The sequence below is a fragment of the Myodes glareolus genome, chromosome 9, assembly GCF_982192425.1.
Source record: "Myodes glareolus chromosome 9, mMyoGla1.1, whole genome shotgun sequence".
NCBI classification, from domain to species: Eukaryota; Metazoa; Chordata; class Mammalia; order Rodentia; family Cricetidae; genus Myodes; species Myodes glareolus.
The window spans coordinates 554,222-578,569 of NC_142034.1; the positions used below are offsets into that span (position 1 = coordinate 554,222).

At 47.6% G+C, this 24,348-nt stretch overlaps 1 protein-coding gene across 1 annotated transcript in view; it reads right to left on the minus strand.

The window, feature by feature from the left end:
- Tbcd (tubulin folding cofactor D) overlaps window positions 1–24,348 on the minus strand; it is a 158,616-nt gene that overhangs the window by 55,046 nt on the left and 79,222 nt on the right. Inside the window, exons 14-15 of the mRNA XM_048429305.3 lie at window positions 13,585–13,741; window positions 7,604–7,661 (exon numbers count right to left, since the gene is read on the minus strand). Coding sequence (XP_048285262.3) covers window positions 7,604–7,661; window positions 13,585–13,741 — 215 coding nt within the window. The remainder of the gene's footprint in view (window positions 1–7,603; window positions 7,662–13,584; window positions 13,742–24,348) is intronic.

Sequence of the window (24,348 nt, forward strand, 5' to 3'; positions counted from 1 at the left end):
AACCACGCCACATCTCTGCAAAGATGAGGAGAACACATCAGAGTACAGTCGCCCTGGGGAACAGTTAGCAGTGTACTGGAAGATGGGACCCAGAAACTGTACTCTAGGCACACACCCTAAGAAACAGAAACTGTGTATACACACAATCTGTACGAAAGTGCTCATAATAATCCTGAGTCAGCAGCAACCCGGATGCCCTTTTACAGGTAAAGCCAAGACTCGGTTAGAGAACAAACCCACTTACAGTAGAAGGCGATGACCAGGAACTTCCCAACGTACTGGTCACACTCAGTGAGAAGACCAGTCCCAAAGGCTGCTACTTCAGCAACAGAACAGCATTACTAAGCTGGAAAAGTAGACTGATGATTGCTAGCAGTAAAGAGAGAAGCAGCCAAGTTTAAAAGGATCACGCAGGGACCTTTGTGGTGATGACTACCATGTGTCTTAACTGTAGGGGATTCACAGGTATGTATGAGATGCAGGCACACAGAGCTAACCACATACACAGGACACAGACCACTAAGAGTTCTGACTGCGACTACTGAGTTGGTGGACATAACCTATGATATTACCCAGTAGAGACCCAGGGAAAAGGGTAAGCAGACTTTAATGTTTCATTCCAATTGTTTCTTGTATTATTTTTTGCCTTTTAATTTTGATATTATTGAGATTCACGTAGAGTTATGAGAATACAGTAAATAAAATACTGGGTGAAAGTCTCTCTCGCCTCTCCCCTTCCATCGGCCCTCCTTTCTCTCTCCCTCTCCCCTTTCTCCCAACTCTCTCATCTCCACTCCTCATCCCAAGTTTCTCACAAGAGCCACGCCCACTGCCTGTCCTCAGGAGAGGAACAGGCCTCTTCTCAAAGTCAGCAGCACATCTAGCCTGCTAGACACTCTCTAGCATGCAAAACCTGGAGTAGTTAGCAGAGTGTAACTAATCCTTTCCACCAAGCCATGCCAGGACTCTGCTGTCTAGCCACTGCATGCTGACCACCAGAGAGAGCTGGCAACAGGAAGCTCTCATGAGGATCCAAACAAAGGCCCTGTTGCCTTAGAAGGACTGTGGCCGCCAGACAAAGGACCCAGGAAGAGGAGAGGGGTGACCAACAACAGCTGCAAGCCAAGGTCAGGGAACTGGCGACATCTGGCCACTTCGCTTCTCACACCTCCTGGATTCTGGTCAGGTAAACAGACATCTCACACACCCAGAAAGAGAAACCCTGGAAAGGCGTCAGCCAAGAGGCCGAAGCAGCACCCAGAGCAGCAGCTTCCTGGAAAGAAGTTCTTAGTGCACTCAGAACCTTTATGTCTTCAAATGGGCCTCAAATGGAGGCATCCCTCATTTTCCTGTGTTTAAATCCCACATCACTATATAAACAGCACCAGACTCAAAAGGAACACAAGGAACTTCTTGTTAGCTTAATAGGGTTTTAGCTTCAAGAAAATACAAACAGATTTACAGAGTTTTTTTTCACCTTGTCAATCATCCTCATCAACTCAGATCACGAAACCCAACATGGACAAGTTCAACAGAAACACCTGGGTTAAAGTCCCAGGATCTGACCGGGGCCCAGTACCTCCATGTCCTAAGCACAGGACAGATGCTTCTTCTTTCTTAAAGCCAAAAGGGGGGAGGGGAGCTAACAGAAATGGACAGGAAAGACACTTCCTCACGCCAAAAAGAGTCACCACAACAGGGGCCTGTAGGATGAGAACACTACACACAGTCGGGGAGCCGGCCTGCTCACGCATGAGCTCAGTTAGTTCAGGTGGGATGTCACTGGAGTGACGGAAACGCTTTGGACAGGAACACAAGAACTTGTGGTAAACGGATACAAGACTACAAACTCAGGTGGAGGGGAACCATGCAGCAGGTGTAGCTTTGGTGCTATCCAGTTTGGCCCCAAAATGTTTGCTCGGGTACAGACCTGTAAGTGACCGAATTGTATCAGCCAGATTTCAGACCATGACACTACCAGTAACTATCATACAGGCATTCGTGCCAACAGCAGAAGCAGAAGATGATGTCATCAACAGTTTCTACACAGATCTACAGAACAAGGTCAGCAGGGTGTGTAAAAATGACACTAGTCATTATGGGTGACTTCAGTACAAGAGTGGGATCCGAAGAAAGAACAGACTATGGTGTCACGGGAACGCAAGGATTCGGACAAAGGAACCAGCAGGGAACGACTGCCTGACCTCTGTTATGTAACTGATTTGGACACATCCAACCCAAAATTCAAGCAGGCCAAACCATCAAGATGCGGGAGGCAGGAATCCCCTGACAAACACACATACAATCAAACTACTACATTCTGGTCAGCGGAAAACTCTTATCTGGCATCTAAAACAGCCAATCATTTCCTTGTGCTGACTTAGGGTCAGATCACCAACTTCTATGGCCAACATTCATCTGAAACCTAGGAGAGGCAACGCCAGGCCAGGCAAGACAACCGGATGATTGAACATAAACAACTGATGGACCCTGTTGTGTGGAGAGAGTGTAAGAGAATCACTGAAAACAAGATGAGGGAAATCATTAAACAACTGTTTACAAACATAGAAAGTGAATGGGAGAAAATCAAAAGAGCTTTACAGGAGTCTTCAAGGAGATGCTTGGTTACGCAAAAAGGGCAACACCAGTAGAATGGCTTACTGCAGAGATGATCAACCTGGAGGAAGAAGGAAACTAAAGAGCAAACGAAGAGGGAGGCAACCTGCAGGCAGCAAAACACAACTACCTGTGCAGGGAGGTGAAAGAGGAGCAAAGAAGGTCAGAGAGCTGTGTAATCAAGGTGTATGCAAAGAGGTCAAAGAGGCGAGACTCCATACTAAACATCTTGTCTGTTAAGCTATCAGACGGATGACTGCCAGACGTGCTCCTCAGATTCAGGTGATTACAGATGGGCAAGGTCATTTATTAACAGAACCCGGGGAGTGAAGCAAAGATGGAGACAATACGTTGACACCCTGTACAATGACCCTAATGCAGCCAACGCAGACTACAATGAGAAACACTTCGGCAGCCACTTGAATACCAGAGATGATGAGAAAATATTAAATACTGACAGAAGCAAGATAGAGGAAGTTGTCAAGACAGCGAAACACAGGAGGGTTCCGGGAGTGGATGACATCATGGTGGAGGAGCTGGAGGCCGCTACAATAGGCTCAGGGGCTGAGGTACTTCTCAGACTCTTCAGAGAGACATGGGAACACGAAGTGATTCCCACGGAATGGAAGCACTCAGCCATAATTCCCAAACACAAGAAGGACAAGCTGGACTGTTCAAATTATAGGGGCATTAGTTTGTTGTGTCATAGCAGCAAGACCTTCTCCATTATCCTGCACAGGATCAAGGGCAGAACAGAGGAAATCCTAGCAGAGGCCCAGCAAGGATTCAGAGCTAACAGGAGCACAATTGATCAGATCTTCACTTTGAGGCAACTTTGAGAAAACTATGAAGAATTTGGAAAAGTCATGTCTGTTACAGCGACTTCAGGAAGACATTTGATAGCATTTGAAGTAAAGGACTTTGGTAAACAATGAGGTTCTATAGGTACCCAGAGAAAAATCTTAAGAATACTAGAAAATGCCTATAAAGATACCTTTGCATCAGTCAAAGTCTGTGGAGAACTAAGTGATCAGTTTAAGACAATCTGATCTTTAAGACAATCGTACGAGTGTTGCAGGGATGTGTCCTATTCCAACGCTCTTTAATATATTCCTGGAATTAATAATAGCATGAGCCCTGGAGGATGAGGAGATAGGTGTGCAGATAGGTGGTGTGCGAATCAATAACTAGCATTTCACCAATGATACAGCACTACTTGCTGAAAAGTCCAAACAAGCTGCAGGCCATGGTAAATAGAGTGAAGTCAGTGAAAGACTTGTATGAAAGTAAACATCTCGAAGACTGAGATACAACACGTGGGAAGGGTGCACAAGGATTTTAACATTGTAATAAAGAATCAGAACCTCAAGCAAACAGCTTTGTCCACCTGGGAGGAAACCTCAGTTCAAAGGAGGGAACTATTTTAGACATCAAGAGGCAGAGGTGAATAGGGATAGCGAGGGCTGCGTTCCAGGCACGAGGAAAGGTTTGGTCAGCAAGAGACATAACAACAACAAAATTACAAGTATATGAGGCGCTTGTCTTGAGTTGCCTTCTTTACAACTCTGAAACCTGGAAAATGAAACGCTCCTCAGAAAAGCGGCTGCATGTGTTTGAGATAGCATGCCTCAGGAAGATTCTAGACGTCACACCAAGAGATAGGTTGTGTAACGGTGACATTAAGAAACATCTCCATCTGCAGATGGAAGTAAACTACAGGATATGAGATACTGCGGCCATGCTATGAGAATGGATGACGGCAGATACCTGAAGACTGCACTGCTTGGAGGAGTGCACAGGATAAGGCGAAGAGGAAGGCCCAAAGAATGCTGTACAGTCAGCATAAAGGAAGACTGGAACCTTGGGTATCGCAATAACACAAGCATGTAGGACTTCCCAGGATAGAACAACTGGAGAACTGCCATAAACGGGCTGCCCATGCATGCTTGAGCATTGCCGGGACAGAATGATGAATGATGATTTCACCTCATCCCAGGTCACATAAAGTCACAGGGCTTTGATTTTATTACTGTTTCCCATAAATATGTCCTAGGTTATAGAAAACAATAAAGAAAACACAAAAATACATTAGTTCAGATTTAATATAGACTTTGCCTATCAGTTAACTATGAGAACAAGACCACTAAGACCTCCCAAGAAAGCACTGGGCCTACTAACTGCAGACAAAGTGGAGTCCCTCTGGGCTGGTGACAGTTTTAAAGGACTCTGAGCAGGGTGCTTGCGTTCAGGCTGCTTCTTGGTGCAGATGCAGGTAGAGAGCCAACAGCAGCCATGAAAGATGACAGGCATCCTGAGCCAGCAAGACCCAAAGATCACCTGACCAGAATACCAGAAGCATGACCCCTTGGCTGAGATCCTATGACCAGTACTGAACAGCGAGGCCTTTGAAGCCCTCCATAGTAGGTCTTCACATATGAGTGCCCAATATGCTGGATACCATGCCAAACACATGGCTGGGGCAGCAATGGATATACAGGAACTGGGTGCAGGGCCTGCAGGCATTTCTACTGCAGTGCAGCCAGAGGTCAGGTAGCAGACAGAAACTCCATCACTTGGGACAGTCAACTGAAGACAGGGACCACTGTGACAGAGAAGATTTTCAGTTGAAGCCTTTGATAACACCAAGTTACTTCACTTAACTGATATGGGATGCCCTTAACTGATGTATACGGGCTTTTATTGGATAATGAATAAAGCTGTTTCGGCCAATGGCTTAGCAGAGTAGAGTCAGGCGGGAAATCCAAACAGAGCTATAGAGAGAATAGGTGCAGTCAAGGAGATGCCATGTAGCTGCTGAAGGAGAAGGGACACGTTGGAACCTTAGGAACTTTACCAGTAGGTTACAGCCTCTTGGCAATACACAGATTGATAGAAATGGGTTAATTTAAGATGTAAGAGCTAGGAATAAGCTAGAGTTGGCCAAACAGTGTTGTAAGTAATATAGTTTCTCTGTGATTATTCAGGTCTGGGCAGCCGGGAATGAAAGAGCAGTCTCCATTTACACTTAACAACACAGAAGACTTGACCTGAGAAACAAGGAAGGTGGGCAGCTCTGTAATAAGTAAAAATAAAAGCAAACAGTGGAAATTTTTTTAAAAAGAATGCCTAGATAGTATTCTTAAAATACTACCAAATAATTAAAATAGAAAAACATCAATTTTTTAAAAACTATGGTACAAAATAAAAGAGAAATACTTCTGCACCCTCAATGTGTTAGTTCATCTTCAGTTAAACTGCAGACAAAAATACCTGAACGAAAGATTAATAACTCTTATGAACAGATTCAGAAATTATTTTCCTGAGAACACTAACAAACTGAGTCCAACATAAACAGGGCCTACAAACGAGTGGAAATTACACTAGAAAGGAAAGGCTATTTCAAAGTCTGAAAAGGAACCACACAGTATACCACATAAAAGGACACAAGCTAAAGACCACTTGATTACATCAAAATCAAATACCTATTCATGATTTTAAAACATGAATAAAATGAAAGAAGCTACAGGAAAGAACTTCTCAGCCTGCTAAACAGGAAGCCCCTGCTGACATGCAGAGTCAGGTAAGTCTCCCTTTTCCTCAGTTCCATGACTTCAGGGGTCTCCTCTCCATCCTATTCTAAGGCCTGGCTCCTACCCTACAGAATACATCTGCAACACTGCCTACTCAATCACAGGCCTCCCACAGTATGAAGATCTCATTGGTACTAACAAATCCCACCCACATCTGCAACACTGCCTACTCAATCACAGGCCTCCCATAGTATGGAGATCTCATTGGTACTAACAAACCCCACCCACATCTGCAACACTGCCTACTCAATCACAGGCCTCCCATAGTATGAAGATCTCATTGGTACTAACAAATCTCACCCACATCTGCAACACTGCCTGCTCAATCACAGGCCTCCCACAGTTTGGAGACCTTATTGGTACTGACCGACCCCACCTGTGCACCAGCACCCGCCTTTTCCCTTAATCTCAGCAGCTGCAGTCATGTGCTACTCGGTCTGTCTCTATGAGAATGCAGAGCCTCGGAGCTCAAAACACGGGAACTCCCAAATCCACACTCCTCACAACGAACAGCAAGTTTCACCCATAGGCCTCGCCTATGTTTCTGAGCACCCCAAATGTGTTCAACTGCTGGTCCATCTATGAAAGGAAGGCTCAGGTTCAGACTGCTAGACACCACAGTGCTCCTGACAGAGCCTGGATCAGATGCGGCCTCACACAGCACTCACAGACCTGGCCTCAGCAACTGACCACAGTGGCCAGCTATGTGTGGGGTCAGCTAGAGCTGCAACACATCCTCATGCAGGCAACATCTCAGTCCCTTTCCCTTGTAATTCATAGGACTTTGGTCTCATCAATGGCCCTAGTCAACACCTCTATTGACACACAGTCTACCCAAACCCATCCCAAAAAGCTGGATCTCAGGGGACCTGGGTAACTGAGCTCAAAACACAAGGCCCACGGTCAGCTATAAGGCCAAAGCCCACCCAGGGAGATCCATTCCAATGTGGTCAGGAAAGCAGAGCTAAACACAGCTTAGTAACAGCTCCTCCTAGAGTACAAACCCTCCAGTGCCCTGTTCTGTCATCCCTGGACCAGTCCTGCCAGACATTTAGGGTAGAATCACAGGATAAATTTCCCCTCCCCTCCTGCAGAGCCGGAGCTACCCTGAACTTGGTCTGGTTACTGAAGAGAAACTTGTTCACCCATGCTTGTTCAAGGCATTTCACCGCTCGGCAGCACTAAATGGAGGCCTTGAGTCCTGACTTCCCCAAGAATTCCACAGTAAATGCCCTACAAATGTTACCGTGGTGACTGCTTTACTCGGCTCTTTCCTCTGATCTCCTTTGCCCAGGGGAATGGCTTCTCCAGGGGGACAGAGGCCCACCTACAGGACATTAGCCACAGTTACACCCCCAGCTCCAGGAAGAGAATGCTCTGGGGACAGCAGAACTTACTGAGGCTGCTCTTCTGCAGTTCACGTTTCGGTCAAAGATGGCGGTAATGACCAGCGCACTGTAAAAACAAGGAAAATGGTTAATTAAAATGAAACATGCAAGGGCTGGGAAAATAACTCAGTCAGTAAACTGCTTGTCTTGCATGAGATCCCTCATAATATGTTGGTGAGGTAGTGCGTGCTAATAATCCCAGCCCGTCTAGCCTAACGGCTGAACACCAGGCCAACAGGAGACCCTGCCTTAAAGAAGCGGACAGAACTCCTGTTGTTGACACCAAGCTTGTTCTCTGGCCTCCGCATGCATAGGAATGGGCACAGACCATGGGACATCTCCCTACTGTTCACTTGCTGTGAGTGCCTCTCAGACAGCAGGAAGCTCAAGGTTCCTAGAGGTTACAACAGATTTGAGTGACTGCGCAGATAGCAAGAATTATAGCCCCAGCCCTAACAAATGTCCTGAGCCTCTAGTGCCTTGTAGAAAAATGTCTTTGCCCTCCTGGGGTCACATGTGCTCGACAAAACGGTGCTAGAGGATGAGACTTGACAGCAGACAAACAAACGGTCACCAGTGGGTGGCTGACACTAACCCCCAGACACGGCTGCCTATGCCTTCCACAATGCTCACAGGCCTCAACCCAGTATGAGGCACAATGGAGCGAGCACTGTCTGTATCATTAGATGAAGTCAACAGGGTAGAGGCCAAGACTGGATCCTCTGGTGATCCTCATGCAAAAAGGCCACCACTACACACAGCCTCCTGACCTCAGACCCAGGTCACAAGTCAAAATAAGCCTTTTCTTAAGCAATACCACCACAGCAAACCAATTTCCCCCAGCTCTCAGGACACCCAACAGGCTTTCTCTTATATAACAAACTATTACTGTCAGAATCTAGAGAGTCCCTGCTCCTCTGCATCTCACGTCTCTCACCTCCCCTGCGGCCATCAGTTACTGCCATGGGTCCCATCCTCAAGGGAACCCTCCTCAGGGAAGCATTTCCCCATCTAGGATTTCTCTCCTTGGTCCCTACATCCCTTGGAGCCCCAGGGATATTCTCAGGAGACAGCAAGGTGCGAGACCTATGGATCAAGGACCAGCCAAGTCTGCCTTTCTCGACCTCACTCTCAACTCTCCCAGCCATGTAGTGAACATGTAGTGAGGCTGATCTGAGTCCACCTGCCCGACTTCTCTGCGGAAGCTGTGTGACAGCTCACCAGGATTTACCAACAAGAAGGGATCCTCTTTGTGGTATAAGTCAAGGGAAAGTGACATGCCTCAGCCTGCTTTTCTCCTTTCCCAGTCTTATACCTCAGTTTAGCATGTGCCGTGAGAACAGCACTTACCCCAAACTCATTTGTTTTTCATTTGAATAAGCAAGCATACTTGCGGCTGCCTGGTAAAGGACAGCACTTCCATACTGATGCAACTTTTTAAAGAGAAGACTAATAATTCATTGTCCATCTCTGGTTTTTTTAAGTTGTAAATCACATAAAACATAAGCCCTGTGTTTTATTGAATTTCCCTAAGCTGTAAGCAGAAGACTCATGTACTTTGGGGTCACAGCCTGATTGCTGGCCCCGTCCTGGCAATAGGAGCTTTCCCTTCTCTGGAAGTTGGGCCATTCAGAGGCAGAGAAGACTAAGACATAGCTTTGAGCAATGCTTGCTATTTCCTGATTTTTTTTTTCCAGGACAATCTTGCCCTGGAGGAAGAGATCCTACAGAGCCAATCCCAGGCAGTTCACAGGCAGCCCACGCTGCCCAGCCGGTTTGCACAGTGGAGGTGAGAGTCAGGAGCTGCCCCTGGCATGGGCGGGCCTGTGCCTGGGCGGAGTGAACGTCAACAGGAGCTCAGCTTACAAAAGAGTTTCAGGTGAGGCAATCACTAGAAGGTGACAGGCAGAGCACCCTGGCAGCGGCAGCAGGTTTGCTTTCTTTTCTTTCCTGTAGATCAGATCCTGACTTCTGGTTAGAAAGAATCGTCTAGGTAATATACAGCCATCCCAATGCATTTTCGCGTCACATCTTGCTGCCACTGCACTGGGGGTTTTCAGGAAGCCAGATGTGTGCCACAGAACAGTCATAACTTCTCCACCGGTCTTTGCTCAAAGTCAAGGAAAGACGGTTTTCAGAGTCGATCAAAACAATTTCGAAAAGATAAAAATTTGCCCTTAACATTTCTAAAGCAGAGTTAGCACCTGTGAGGGGGGAAGAACAACTTCCCAGTTTCTTCGGCCAAGAGTTAGAAAGGATTAGTGGCTATCTTTGCATCGGGCACCAAGGCCAACAGGACTCGTATCGCCTCCCTGGTTCTTTCTGACAGATGTTTCTGTTTCTTCTGGGAACTATATTTGGATCTCAACTGCACTTTTACAGGATACACGGAGGGGTTTGTGAAAGTAAAGATACCAAGATTTTATCATGTGCTGGAATTAATGGGCTTAAAACCTGATAATTAAAGAGCATGGTCACTCATGACAAACCTTGCAAGCAAGTCTGCAGGGCACACCCGACCGATACTCAGACACAGAGCTCCAGGCGGGAGGTAGTGCATGCCCCAAGCTCACTGGCGCACCTGACTCACCAGGTGCCCTCCCCCACTGATGCCTGGAGTCAGATGGGCCAGAAAGGGCCAGGCACAGGTTCCTCAGAACCTGTCCAACCGGCTAGAAACCTGCAGCAGCTCAGCTCCAAAGGGCACTGCTGCCCATGTGAGGCAGGTGTGGGCAAAGGAGCCAGAGAAGAAGCCTTCTCAGAAGAAACTCCAGAGCAGCTGACTGCCAGCTTAGGAGAATCAGGAGGCTGTGAAAGAGAAGCCAGCCGTCCTGAGGCCAGACGGCTGCAGTTTCCATGTGTAACACACAGGCATGAGCCTCATCAACCCCTGAGGCTTTTCCCACGTGTCAGCAAGTCCAACCTCTCCTAGGCCCAAGAAACACAAGAGTTTCTAAAGACTAAAGCTAGACACAGCTGCATACCAACTACTCCCGGGCCAGGAAAGTTAGGTCATTCCAGAGACTGAGCTGTGTGTAAAGTCAAGGCCACTTCTGTGCTCACCCAGAGTCCTGACAGAAGTAGCATTCTCCACACCACACCCCAAATCCTAACCCAACAGGAAGAAGACCTCACATCTCCCCATGGGACACCTCACTCAGCAATTGTAGTTCACATAAGCTCTGGAAAGACCACGTCAAGCTCAATCTGGGCCACCTTTGAGTGTGCATCAGGTGTGTATTTTTTTTCTGAGGATGAAAAGGGGATGGAATGTTGAGGGATGGGAAGGACCCTCGACTCTGACGTGCAGCTGCCTTTTCTTCCCTGAGCAGGCGAGGACAACCCCGAAACAAAAGGTACCGAGTTCCTGTAGCAGCTATGGAAGCTGCTCACTGCATCGTTCTATGTGTGAGAGAAGCTAGGGCTAAAGAAGACAGGACAGAGCCCAAAGCCCCATCTGCAGCCACAACAAAAGGTCACAGCAGCCAACTTCAGGGCCACATCACGCCTATCAGCCACGTTTTTCAAAGACTGTTCATGTCCTTTACAAAGCCAACCCATTGTCCTTTACAGAGCTCAATCAGGGCTGTGTCACAAGTCCTACAACACTAAGTGAAGACAGGTGCTCTGGTGGGAACTGTGTAACTCTGGCTTTTCCCTATGGACCAGGTGCCCCACAGGGCCTTCCAATCATGAGGAAGCTGATAGGAACCTCTCATGTGTACCTCTTACCTTCAAAAGCAGCAGCAGGGCCTTGGGTCCCCACATTTAACAGAAGAGAATGGGGAGATAGCCATGCACTGCCACTCCACATGGCCACATGCTCCCAAGCCAGCACCCATTGGCACCACTCCGATTCCTCCATCAGGCCATCCTGCCTTCCTGCCTCCGGGATCAGGAGAGGTGGAAGGGCAGGGCACAGCATTCTGTAAGTCTGCTGCTCTTCCAATCAAAACTGTGAAACTAAGTGGGATCTGTAAGGACTGTTTTCACTTTGAAGCAGGAAGCTCCTGTACATCAAAGCCAAGGTCCCTCCCAGTCCTTCACAATCACCTGGCGTTCATCAGTGCCATGCCAGGGTCACACCTGGCTCGCACCTATCTCCTGCTTAATGCTCTATCCTCTTTTCATCCTCAGGGAAAGAACTGGGCAATGACCGCAGCTAGCCACCTGGCAGAGCCCTATGGAGCTAAACAAGATGCCATCAATCTGAGGAAGCCGCCCGGCTCTGGGACAGTTGTGCGCAGGAGAAAATCTTGTTTTCTACTTATACGGTATACTGCCAGAAGTTTGAAAATAAGGACAAGAAAGCAGTTGCAAGAACCTCCTTCAAAGGCACATAAACAGCAAAGAGGGGACACGTCTGTATGGCAGTGGAGTAGGAAGCAGAGAGGTCACCACCATGGATAGGGCCCAAAGCTCAGCAGAAGACCCTGGACCACTGGCTCCTGCAAGCTTCCTGGTAATCCTGCTTACATCATGTTCCCTGTGAGTGGTGCACCTGGGCTCCTGCAAGCTTCCTGATAATCCTGCATACGTCATGTTCCCTGTGAGTGGTGCACCCTCAGTATGCGCTTATGCCCCATAAATGATACAGATCCTGAGACGCTCCTTTATGAGAGCAGGGAGTTCCAAGTAAGATGTCCAGGAGAAATATTCTGGAGGTGTGCCTCGAAATGAGCTGAGGGGGCAAGGAGCACCATGGGCATCATACTTGGGGTTCTGGCTCACACTTTCAGAGTTCTGGAATGTAGAAATATCTGTTTTTTTCTGACACTGATTTTGTCTGTCTTGATTTCCTAAGTTGTGTGGCCAGTAGACTTGCACCTCACCTTCACTCAGCAACTTGTGATATAAACTTGTGATATTGGAGAGCTCTGTGCGGCATGGAAGCATCCTTAGAAGTGGAGTGAAGGTGCTGGGCCACCAGACTCCCGTGCCTCTGGTATAGTACCAGGGCTTTTCTGCCTGACTTTCAAGAGTATTTTTTTTTTCTTTTTCCTATCCCTTTGAAAGATGCAGAACAAATGGGTCCTCGGCACAAGCGTCTCTTCAGTTTTAAGCAACAATTGGCATGTAACACTGGGGTGGGCGGGGGGAGCCACCTTTCTTTGAGTTTGAGCTTTATTCTGTTTCTTTCTGAGAAGTCAAGTGAGGGCACCAAGCAGCTCAGTGTATTCATCATGGCATAATGGGTCCTCTCTGTCGGAGTCTTTCCATGCTCACTAGGACAAGGTCTATGGTTTGGTCTGTCCTCAAACCACACTGTTCCTCAGTGTGGGACAGCTGCTAGGGGCTCCAGAGTCACTAGCAGAAGGGGTTCCAGAGTATTCTGATGACTGAGATTTACTCCGTTCCTACCCATGTCATCTCTCTCAAGTGGGACCCGGAGCCCATTTGTTTCCCTGGACCGTGGTGCTTGGAACCCTATCTCCCCACCTAGCAGATCCTGCCCCCAGCTGGCTCCCGGTTGTTTAGCCCTGAAATAATCACACAGAAACTGTATTTTTTTAAATCACTGTTTGGCCCACTAGCTCTAGCTTCTTATTGGCTTACTCTTACGTCTTAATTTAACCCATCTCCATTAATCTGAGAATCACCACGAGGTCGTGGCACCCGGCAAAGTTCGTGGGACTCCGCAGGGCTACATGGCTTCTCTCTGACTCCGCCCTCTTTCTCCCAGCATTCAGCCTAGCTTTCCCTGACTAGTTCTGTTCTGTCCTGCCATAGGCTCAAAGCAGTTAATCAATGGTAATCATAGCATACAGAGGGAAATCCCACATCATGTACCATTCCACAAGATAAGGTTGTTTTTTCCTGTCTTATCCACCTGTTAGAGGGGAGTAGTGAATTCCAGCAATGCTGGGATTGGCAGGTAGCTGTTGAGAATGAGTTATCTGAGGAAAGAAGTTCAGGGCGAATGGGATGTTTGCCTGAGGTATATCTCCTACATGGCATCATCACCCTTCAGCACAACCAACAGGCTTTACCTGGAAATGGCAGTCACGAAAGGAGTCAACTCCTGAGGCTCATAGGCACGTGCAAAAGCCCAGCACACGTAGCAGGCGGCATCCCTGACGTTGGCGCCCACGCTGCAGGCACCCCTCTTCTCGTCGTAGGTCAGCGCCTTCAGGATCACTGTGACAACTGGCAGAAGACAAAAACAAAGAGCAACCGGTGGCACATCATGAGGCAGGGTCAGACAGGCCACGCACAGGCCTGTGAGGAAATCTCTCAATCGCACAAGGGCATGTGCTCAACTATGTTCATAGCAGCATTGTTTGTCATCGCCAGAACCTGAAAACAACCTAGATGCCCCTCGACCAAAAAGAATGGATAAGGAAAATGTGGTACATTTACACATTGGAGTACTACACAGCGGGAAAAAAATGACATCTTGAAATTTGCAGGAGAATGGATGGAGCTAGAAAACATCATATTGAGTGAGGTAACCCAGACCCAGAAAGACAATTATCACATGTACTCACTCATAAGTTGTTTTTAAACATAAAACAAAGAAAATCATCCTACAATTCACAATCCTAGAGATCCTAGACAACAAAGAGGACCTTAAGAGAGGCATACGTGGATCTAATCTACATGGGAGGTAGAAAAAGACAAGATCTCCTGAGCAAATTGGGAGCATGGGGACCATGAGCGAGGGCTGAAGGGGAGGGGGAGAGAATGAGAGGGGAGCAGAGAAAAATGTACAGTTCAATAAAATCAATTTTAAAAATGAAAAAATAAAAAATAAAAATCTGCTCAGAACAAACCCCTGAAATGAAAAAAGTTCACCAGCTCAAAGGTAAAGAGGTATTTTTGAGTTTCCCAAGAGTCACACAAAGAAACGATGGTTCTTCAAAGCAATAAACACAGCCAGGCTCCCAAGTTTGTGGCCATACCAAGAGTATGCAAAACTCAGAAGCTCACGGATAGAAAGGGTCATGCATTTATGGGGAGTGATGGTGACACCCACAAATGAGGCAGAAGGATGTGAGGCCATAGGACACTATACAAGTCTTCTCATCACAAGATTTCAACAACCTCAGGGAAGGGTGGAGACACCACGGAGCCTGGACCAGGGAGAGTGCCTGGACCAGAGAGGGGCCCTGGAAGTTCCAGGGCTGAGGAGTCAGACACAGAAGCCAGTCCCAGCGGTCCTGTGTGCACAGAATTATCTGTTTCACCATCTGAAGTGTGTATAGTAGCCGAGAGATAAAGACACATGAATTCTTCTTCTGGTTCTGGTGAAAATATACAACCAAGTAATTGATATACATGCATACACAGAGAGAATAAGAGACATACATACATAAATACATATGGACAGACAGACAGACACACACACACATACACAAACACACGGCAGTTGATACAAGGAAGTGAGAGAATTTAAGATGTGTTCAAGAATGCTGGAATATTAAATTTATAGCATTCCTGGGTATTTACTTCAAGGACCTAGGTTAACATATCACAAAGATACTTGTTCATCAATGTTTTTTGTTTTGTTTTATACAAGACAGGGTCTCACTGTGTAGCTCTAGTTGGCCTGGAACTTGCTATGTAGCCTCTCTCAGTTTCCTAACTGCTGGGATTAAAAGTGTCTGGCACCATGTCCAGCACATTCATCAATGTTCAAAATAGCTAAGTTATAGAACCAACCTGGGTATTCATCAAGAGAAGAATTGATAAGAAAAATTATACTGTGTACAACAGTCACATGCCCACAAAGAATTAATTAAGAACTGAGGAAACAGCTCAGTCAGTAAAGCGCTTGCCATGCAACACTGAGGACCTAAGTTCAGATCCCCAGTACACATGAAAAAAGCCAGGCATAGTGTCTCACACTTGTAATCCTAGGACTGGAGAGGCCGGGATAAGAGGACTTGCTGAACAGCTAATCTTATCAAATAGGTGAATTCCAGATTCAGTGAACAACCTTATATTAAAAAGTAAAGTAGAGTCAGGCAGTGGTGGTGTATGCCTTTAATTCCAGTACTCAAAAGGCAGAAGCAAGCGAATCTCTCCGAGTTCAAGGACAGCCTTGTCTACAGAGCAAGTTCCAGGACAGCCAGAGCAACACAGAGAAACTGTCCTGGAAAACAAACAAACAAAAACAAAATAAATAGAGAAGACACCCAAAATTGACCTCTGGCCTCCACAGACATAATGTATACACAGGCGCACGCACGCGTGCGCGCGCGCGCGCGCACACACACACACCACAAAAAAACCAATAAAAACAAATGTTACTGTATTTGCTCTGTGTATGCATGTATTTGTGAAGAGTTGCTTATTAAAGATTGTACATTTCTTAAAGGTTAAATATTATATTTACTGAATCACATAAGAAATTTATTTACTATGTGTAGGAGGGTTGTGGGTGGGTACACGCGTGGTGTGCACGTGTGGAGGTCAGAGGAAAACCTTCAGAATTAGTTCTCTCCTTCCACCATGTGAGATCCAAGGAGCAAACTCAGGTTGTATGGGTCGGTAGTAAACACCTTTATCTAAGCCATCCCAAGAGTCCGGAATTTAATTTAATAAGAAGATTGAAAGTTAATTTTTAAAAGACTCTTAAAAGTGGTAATGGAAAATGTGACAGAGAAAAACTTAAGAAAACACTTGATTTTACAATGCAAAGGTCATACTGAGTGTACTTTTCTAAAAGAGCATGCTAAAGTCCCAGGTTTTTGATGCCACCCAGATAGATAGCCATTCTGCAGTAAGGAATGCTAGACAGCTCTCAGTGGTACTTTAACAATGTGTTTAAAACAGGCTGGAGGACTAGTAATATGGTTCAATGGGAGAGCCCGTAGGTGCCTAGAATGTGTGAGGGCCTGGGTTCAATTCCCAGCGCCACATCCAAAGAGGGACAGAGGAATATCCTGCTGGCATCACAGTTCTAGCAGTGCCCCTAGCCATGTGTTCAATAACATGGCAGGAGGTTCCAAAGTAACTGGGGTTCAGTGATCACCCTTACTTGCAGAAGCTGGCCACAAACACTGAAGGCCATCAAGGTAAGATTCACAGCTGACAGACAATTCAAAGGAGTTCGTCAAGGAGGAGCAAGAGACACAGAGGACATGAAAGTGCCACCCATGTATTCTACATCCTGACCACATGAGTGCCAACCCTGTGTCCACAGCAGTGTGAAGAATGGCACCACTCAGGTGTGTTTTGGGGAGGTACCCATCTCTTGCATGTGTGACTGTCAACCAGAAAATAGCACCTTGAGGTAAATATATACAAAAAAAAATCCTGAAGAACTATCAATGTTATAAAACCAATTCTCTACTTTTTTGATTCTAAGGGTTTTTCTATATAAATAGCAAACATAGTTATGGATCAATGGAATATGTTTCATATACCTGTGGTATTTCAGGGAAGCTGTAAAGTGTGCACAGGACAAGTGATGGGCAAGAGGCCTGGACACACACATCCTAAGGGAAGCAATGCAGTATGCATTGCAGCCTCATGCAGATGTTAGGTTACTCAGTCTGGTCCTGCTAAGAAGCCAAATAAAGCCTATCCCCTGACGAGTCTCACAGCATCAGGACATCTGACTTCGGACAGATGTCCCTCTAGATGTCCAGGACAGAGCCCATCTTTACAACAGTTTTTTCATGTAAGTGGCCACAGTGAAGTCTTGGGTGTAGTGTGGACCCAGTAAGTGGTCATCCCATGGTCAGCTATTCCTGGTTTCTTCACTGTCAATCTCCAAGTCAGCCCTATCCACAGAAGCAGCTCCTACATTCCAAGAACTCAGTCCAGTCCCATCTCCCATCACCCCAGAAACACCCTGTGGTCACAAATAAAGGCTGGCTCCAGTGGATCACGATTTTTAAAAAAAATTTAAATATCTTTTTTTTTCATTTATTTTACATACAAATCAGTTTCCCCTCCCTCCTCTCCTCCCTTTTCCCATCTATTTCTCCCCTCCCCCCCCACCTCCATCAACTCCTCCTCCATCTCCATTCAGAAGAGGACAGGCCTCCCAAGGGCTTGCACAAAGCAGGGCATTAGTAAGGCTTCTAACAGTGAGAGCAGGACCTCTCCCTGGCGCTGAGCAGGCTTTTGGTAACCTGTTCCCCATGCTAGATGATTCCTAAGGTCCCTACAACTCCTACCAGCTCCCGTCTATCAGAGAATGTTCCAGAGACTCCCTGGAACATTCAAGGTTCCTCTACACCCCAGGGAAGAGGCACCAGCAGGCAGACTCTCTGGAGCAGGAAGCAGCAAGCCAGAAGCTGAACCCAGTATCTGACAGACTATTACTCCTGTACACACCTGATGTTTCCCCAAACATGGAGCTGATGGTTAAATATAAACCTAGCAAAAGAGAACCACCATGGCTGCTGTGGACTAGGAATTATAACTACGATCATCTCAACTTACCTATATCCAATGGGCAATGCTGAAAAAGTCGTCAGCTGTTCTACCGAAACAGGCCTGGCTGGCTGGGAACTGCTCCCAGTTTGCCGGTATACAGCTCAAATTCCCTACTCTGCTAATTAACAGGGCTGCCCAGTAGGGAGCAAACAATGTCAAGAAAATTGGCTGTGGCACCTGTGGGAGGGCAGTGTTCGTATATGTGGTGTCACTGCCAGCTCGACTCCCTGGGGCTCACGTCCGCACCATAGCCCAGACGCTCTGGGCAAGGCCGGCCGGCCAGCCTCTGGCCTCAGGGAAATCTGAATGTGCTGTCAACGAATCACTCCACAGGACAGAACCAATTTCCAGACAGATGACTGCAAGCAGCAGTGTCAGCACTCTCCGTGTCCACTTCACTTCTCCCCACACAGACTCCGTGCCAGAAAACTGTGCGGTGCCTCCCAGGGGCAGCCCCAACGGGCAGACACGCACCACATACACCGCAGTGCCCGGCCTAGCCAGAGTGCCCAGGTTTCTGTCCCCACGTTGAAGTGAGAACACTATGGAAACTAGTCCTACACAGCCAGTCACTGGAAACTCAAGGAATGGGTCTCTGTCCACCAACAGGACACCTTGACAGACTTTCTCAGGGTGCCATCCTACTTACTGTTCGGAGAACCAGCTGCCTCGCAGGATACCTGGTGGTTCCAACTACCCAGACTGCCTGAGAGGCTGCAGGAGCTGTAGGCTCCGAGAACACACTCACATCTTCCCTGTCTCCAGCTAGGGTGAAGACCTTCAGATGTCAAAATATGCTGGGCCTCCCATGTGTTCTTCTACAATTCTAAGTTAGAAAAGCAGAAAGCAAACTCACTAGGGCTTCAGGTCCTACAGCCAGCCATAGTGCCAATGTTGCCCAGCAAAGACCTGACTGGCCTCTCCCTCCTCTGGCCTACAGCCCAGTCAGCAGTCTTCAGAGACAGCATCCTGGCCTTTCTCCTGCTGAGAAAGAAGAAAGCATCCTCCACAGACGCACAGCAAACACCGGGAGCAGACAGACCATGTGGCATGAGGCAATGGCCACCAATGGCCGGCTGCTAAGTGGAGGCTAGCCCAGAAAGAAAGACAACGGCTTGGGAAAGACAGAAACGACTAAAAATAGGGAAGCCAGACTAAGGCCACTGATTCATACCAAGGCAGTGAGAGCGGAAGCCTGGCATGGGAAGACAAGCTAGGCCCGCTTCTGCTGCTCCTAAGAAGGGCACCTCTGTTGATAACCTCCTGGGCTGTATGTAGCCTCTGTATGGGAAAGGAAGGCACTGAGTTTCCAGCTCTGGCAGTCAGGGATCCAGGAAACAAGAGCGGGGGTGTCTTTAATGGCTACAAGAGCAATGAGCACTCATGAAGCTGGGCTTGGGGGAAGGAGGAGGTGGTTTGGAACAGGAAACTCTTTGCTGTCAACCTTTATAGTCATTATCAGACAGAAATTCAAAAACAGCTCTTTCCAGATTCAACAAGCTTAAAAAATAAGGAAACTATTCAATAGCTTTGAACAAAAACCTTTCTCATGGTTCCAATTACACACTGCAAATGCATGTCAAATATATATCATACCCAGAGGGCTTCCTTTTGGCAACTTGGAGTCCAGCAAGGTAATTTGAACACCCTTCTCTCTAGACAGCATGTCGTTTGTTTAACACAGGCTGCCTAAGGAAGAAGCAGCCTCCAGGTGAGAGAAGTGATTTAACCCCAGAGCCCCACATTCCTCAATATGGGGTCTACAGAGCCCATAAGCCAGGAACACAAGGACTCAGGCATCCTCTGCAGAAGCAGAAGCAACCAGCCCATAAAAGTCACCACACAGTTACATCTCCTGACAGCTGCTCAGCCACACTAATTTAAAACAAGCTATCACATTGGGCAATCATGGATTGTGCAGGTTCCTGAGGTGTGTCTAGTGCAAACCCCAGGCTTTACTCGACCTTCCCAATTCAAACTCGATGATACAAGAACTTGCAGAGACAGAGGTATACAATGGCCTGAGCAATCCTAAGAGAAGGGTATGAAAAAAAATCAATTCTTCCAATGCAACCCAGGAGGCTAAAACCAGGCAATGCTGGCCATGAACAAAGGCATCACAGAGAGCAATGTCTCCCAAGCTATGCCTAATTCAATACCCTGACCTATCTCATATCCCATGAGTAGAGCCATGCCTACAAAACCTGAGCCTCAGAGTCCCAGCTTCCGGGATCAGGTGTGGCTGCAGGACCTGCCCCTTGTACCAACAGCCAGTGTACTGTCTTTAAGAATGTAGTCCAACTTGCTCAGGAAAAATGCCCCTTGAATATGCTGGAGATAGGAAGAATGGCGCACAGAACATAGACCTGTGGGTTAATTTCCTGTAGGCCATGGCAGAATGGTCCCAGAGGCCCCTCACTAATCTGCATCTTGCCTATGGCTATGGGATCCTCAACTGTGCAACAAGGGAGGTATAGACTTGTGGGTCTGGCCTGTCCTTGAAGAGCCAGGGACAACTCACCCACACTTGGGGAGTGCACTTTTCCATGCCTAGTGCTGCAAGACAGAAACTTCCAGATTATCATTTGGCTCTGCTCTCTCCAGGGGCACTTCAGGTATAGTTTCCCGCAGATACTACATTAAGTCCACACTTAACCCAGAAAAAGATTCTGCATTCATGTGGGTCCTAGAAACCCTCCAACCAATAAGAAACCCTCCAGCTGTACAGCGGAGAGCCAAGGCCCATCCGTCACAGAGCCCAGGCAGGTGTTCTGAAGTCCCCATGAGAAACCCGGACAGACAGGTACACAGTTACCAGCTTGGCAGTGCCCTTCATTCCATGGGTACCTTCCCTCAAAGAAATTCAGTCACAGAGGACATTTCCACTTCAAGTGAAGTCTCACTAGGGGAGGACCAACCCACCCACACCAGCCTCCTGGTAGTGCAGCAGGTTCTCCGGGAACGATGACAAGAAACACATAGGCGAGACGTGGACATTGTCTTCCATCCCCACCAGCTGAATAATCGGTGAAATCTACATAACAGCTAGTAAGAAGTACGGGCACCCATAAACACCATGTGCTTGATGGAAGTAATTGGGAGCAGAGAACAGAGGTGAGATAAAGGAACAATACTGAGGGAACACAAGCCCAAAAGAACTAAGGCTACATCAAGAAAAGCACAAAACTCTGAGAAATCACACTGACAGAGCATGGTCTAGCAGCCGTCCGGATGGAAAGGCATGGAGAAGGCATAGGTAATGGTGAGGAATAAGGGCACCAGCGAAACCTCCACTAAGCTACATTCACAGATGTCTGAGAGAACACAGCAACACTCTTTCGTCCCGGTACGCACAGCAAAGCTTTTACGTGAAGCCAGGCTTGACAGCTCACATCTGTAAAACCAGCACTCAGAAAGCTGAGACAAAAAGGATTTCCGTGAGTTCTGGATCAGCCTAAGCTACTGAATGAACCCTGCCTTAAAAAACAGAAAGCAAAACTAAACAAAACAGCTTCTGTGAGCGTCCACATGGTTAGGGTAACAGAGAGGATAGGCAGCAAGAGTCCCCTTGTGCCCCAAGTATTCCAGAGGGCTGGCAGAAGACACCAAGAGTGAGCACTTCCCTGGGGCTGTGGGCTTCTCTCCAGAGAGAGAACCCTACCTGGAGGTGTTACTTACAGCCAGCTAACCAAAGGCAGCAATGCCTCTCTCTCTGTCCAAAGCTACAGGCACCTCCCAAGCTTGTTCCACACCCTGGAAGTAACAACTACCAAGGTAGCACGGCAGGTCTATGCTATCTACCCTTTCCACAGACTGAGGAGTCACCTTCACCTTCACATGCAAGACCCTGCTCCATATTACAAGGCAGAAGGGAAAGGCAGACATCCACGGGCATGCCCAATTCACTTCCTACCAAACACCGCTTCACCAGAATAGGCCCACTGAGGCCTCAACTTAGAGCCTCGACAAAAATGAATGAAGGCTTCAGCCGAAATCAGCTCATGAGATGTTTCTCTTCCATACTGAACTGAAATGAAGGGCAAACAGGTAAGTCTTCAAGACCTCGTTCCCTTGAATACCACTGTACTTGTCTGGACAGGACGTGCATACAATGCCATGGACTTCACTTCCCTGCACCTGCCCATGACAGCCCCCACCAAACTCATTCCATCTACCCAAACTAGGTGTATACACAGCCCCACAGAGTCCATCCTACCTACCCACGGGTGTAGACACAGCGCCATGGACTCCACTTCTGCCAATGATAGGGTGTGCACATAGTACCACGGCTCCACAGCAGGTCATTCCCACAGCTGCACCTCCCCTTCTCTGTGTTCTCCATGAGCACACCGACAGCCCACGAACCCCAATGGACTCACCGACAGCCCATGAACCCCAACAGACTCACCAACAGCCCATGAACCCCAACAGACTCACCGACAGCCCATGAACCCCAACAACAGACTCACCAACAGCCCCATGAACCCCATCCTATATTGTCCAAACAAAAGCAGGTTGGAATATTCAAGCAAGGGCAGTATAGTCTTCCAGGGAAGTAGACCATAGACTCCTCAATATAGGGCAAAGGGATGTGAGTCTCACAACTGCCCAAACACACAGGTAACACAACAAGGTCACTGGGGTGTAGCTGGATCCCCTGCCAGGAGTTTGGTGGTGCCCAGCAAAGGCACATAAAAAGACCACCAGGCTGACAAATAAAAGACTCAATACCTTCTCCATTATCAGTCAGCCAAAGACTGATCTCAAAGACACTCAAGAGCTGACTCCAGTCAGGCCAAGCCTTTCCAAGTTTGTATTCAGTGCTACATTAGTCTTTCCAAATGCTCCTAGTGGTTCTTTGTCAATTAAACATTCCCAGAGTCCCTGAGTGACCATTTTCAACAATACCCAGTGGCTCCCTTTATCTGTGCCACTGGTTCCTCCTGTTACCACCCTAGCAGCAGTCTCCTGCCCACTGCCACCACCACAGGCCACCACAGAGGAAGACGCGCCATGGTATAACCATGAGGCAGGAGGTGCCTCCAGGACCAAGGGTGGCTCCCCTGCTGATGCTGTGCTACTGGCACAAAAACACCCACAGCTAATGACAGAGTGGCGGGTACCACGGCTTGAAAGAAGCAAAAACAGCGTCCAGGAGGATTAAAGGCTCAACCAGGAAGTCAGACCAGTTCTACCTGACTTACAGCCAGGGTCCCCAACCCCAAGGCCCAGGCCACCAATGACACAAGACTATGACCCTGGCTCTGGCCTCTAGGAACATCACAGCTATTTCAGAGACAGCAGGATCCCAGGAGACTGTGCTGTCAGAGGTGTGCCCTAACCCCAAAGCAATGTTGCAAGAGATATACAAGACCCCATAAGGAGCAACTGGCCCAAGGTCATAGAGGGCACATCTAACATGGTAGCAAGTCCTTAGTTGTGGTTAAGGGCAAGCCTAGCACCCATCTTTAACTGACTGAAGAGGTTCTGGTGTGACCACTTCACATGTCTACAGATTTCCTGTACAAATGATCACGGACAGGGGACATGCAGTTCCTGGTGGGTATAACCCCACTGGGTAGGTCTCAGACTTTCCACCATTACGTTGCCCGCCAGTCATCCTTGGCTCCCAATTCCAAAGGATGCTCAATTGGTACCTGCAATTAAAACCTCTAACCCCCATCATACCTATCACCTGCTGGAACAGCTCACAGGCACATCATCCACTCTTCACAGCACTCACTTTCTCCAAAAAACCAAGTCAATAGAAGTGTCCGGCCAGATGTGCAAAGGCTCGGTTCCCAGCTACTGGAGCCAGGGACGGAGGGGTGACCAGATCGTGAGAGTGCTGATTTAATAGATTAATATACTGGCGAATGTTTAATGTGATGACATTATCGGGAGGAGGAGGAAGTTTAGGAGGTAGAATCCTTTGGAGAAATAGGTCAGTGAGGGGGTATATTTTGGGAGGTCAAACGCCTCCCTCTCTCCCTCTTGGCTACCATGAGGCAAGTCATCCTTCCTCCTCCGTACACTTGCACCACCATGATATTCTGTCTCGCCTTGAGCCAAAGAAAGAGGCCCAGCCAACCTTGGACGGGAACTCTGGAACTTGAGCCACAATAAATCTTTCCTTTTAAGTCAGGAACTTTGTCACAATAACAAAAGGCTAAGTGACACAGAAAACACAGCCTTGGAGACACTGTCACTTTATGGAGCCACATGTGAATACACTAAACATGGACTCAGGACCAAGGACAAAGCCTAGACTCCCGTGTAGAAGCTAAGAATTCCACTCATATCTACCAACTAGACATACCTCAAGTCCCTCCCCTCATCCCCAAAAGCCCAATGTGTCTGGG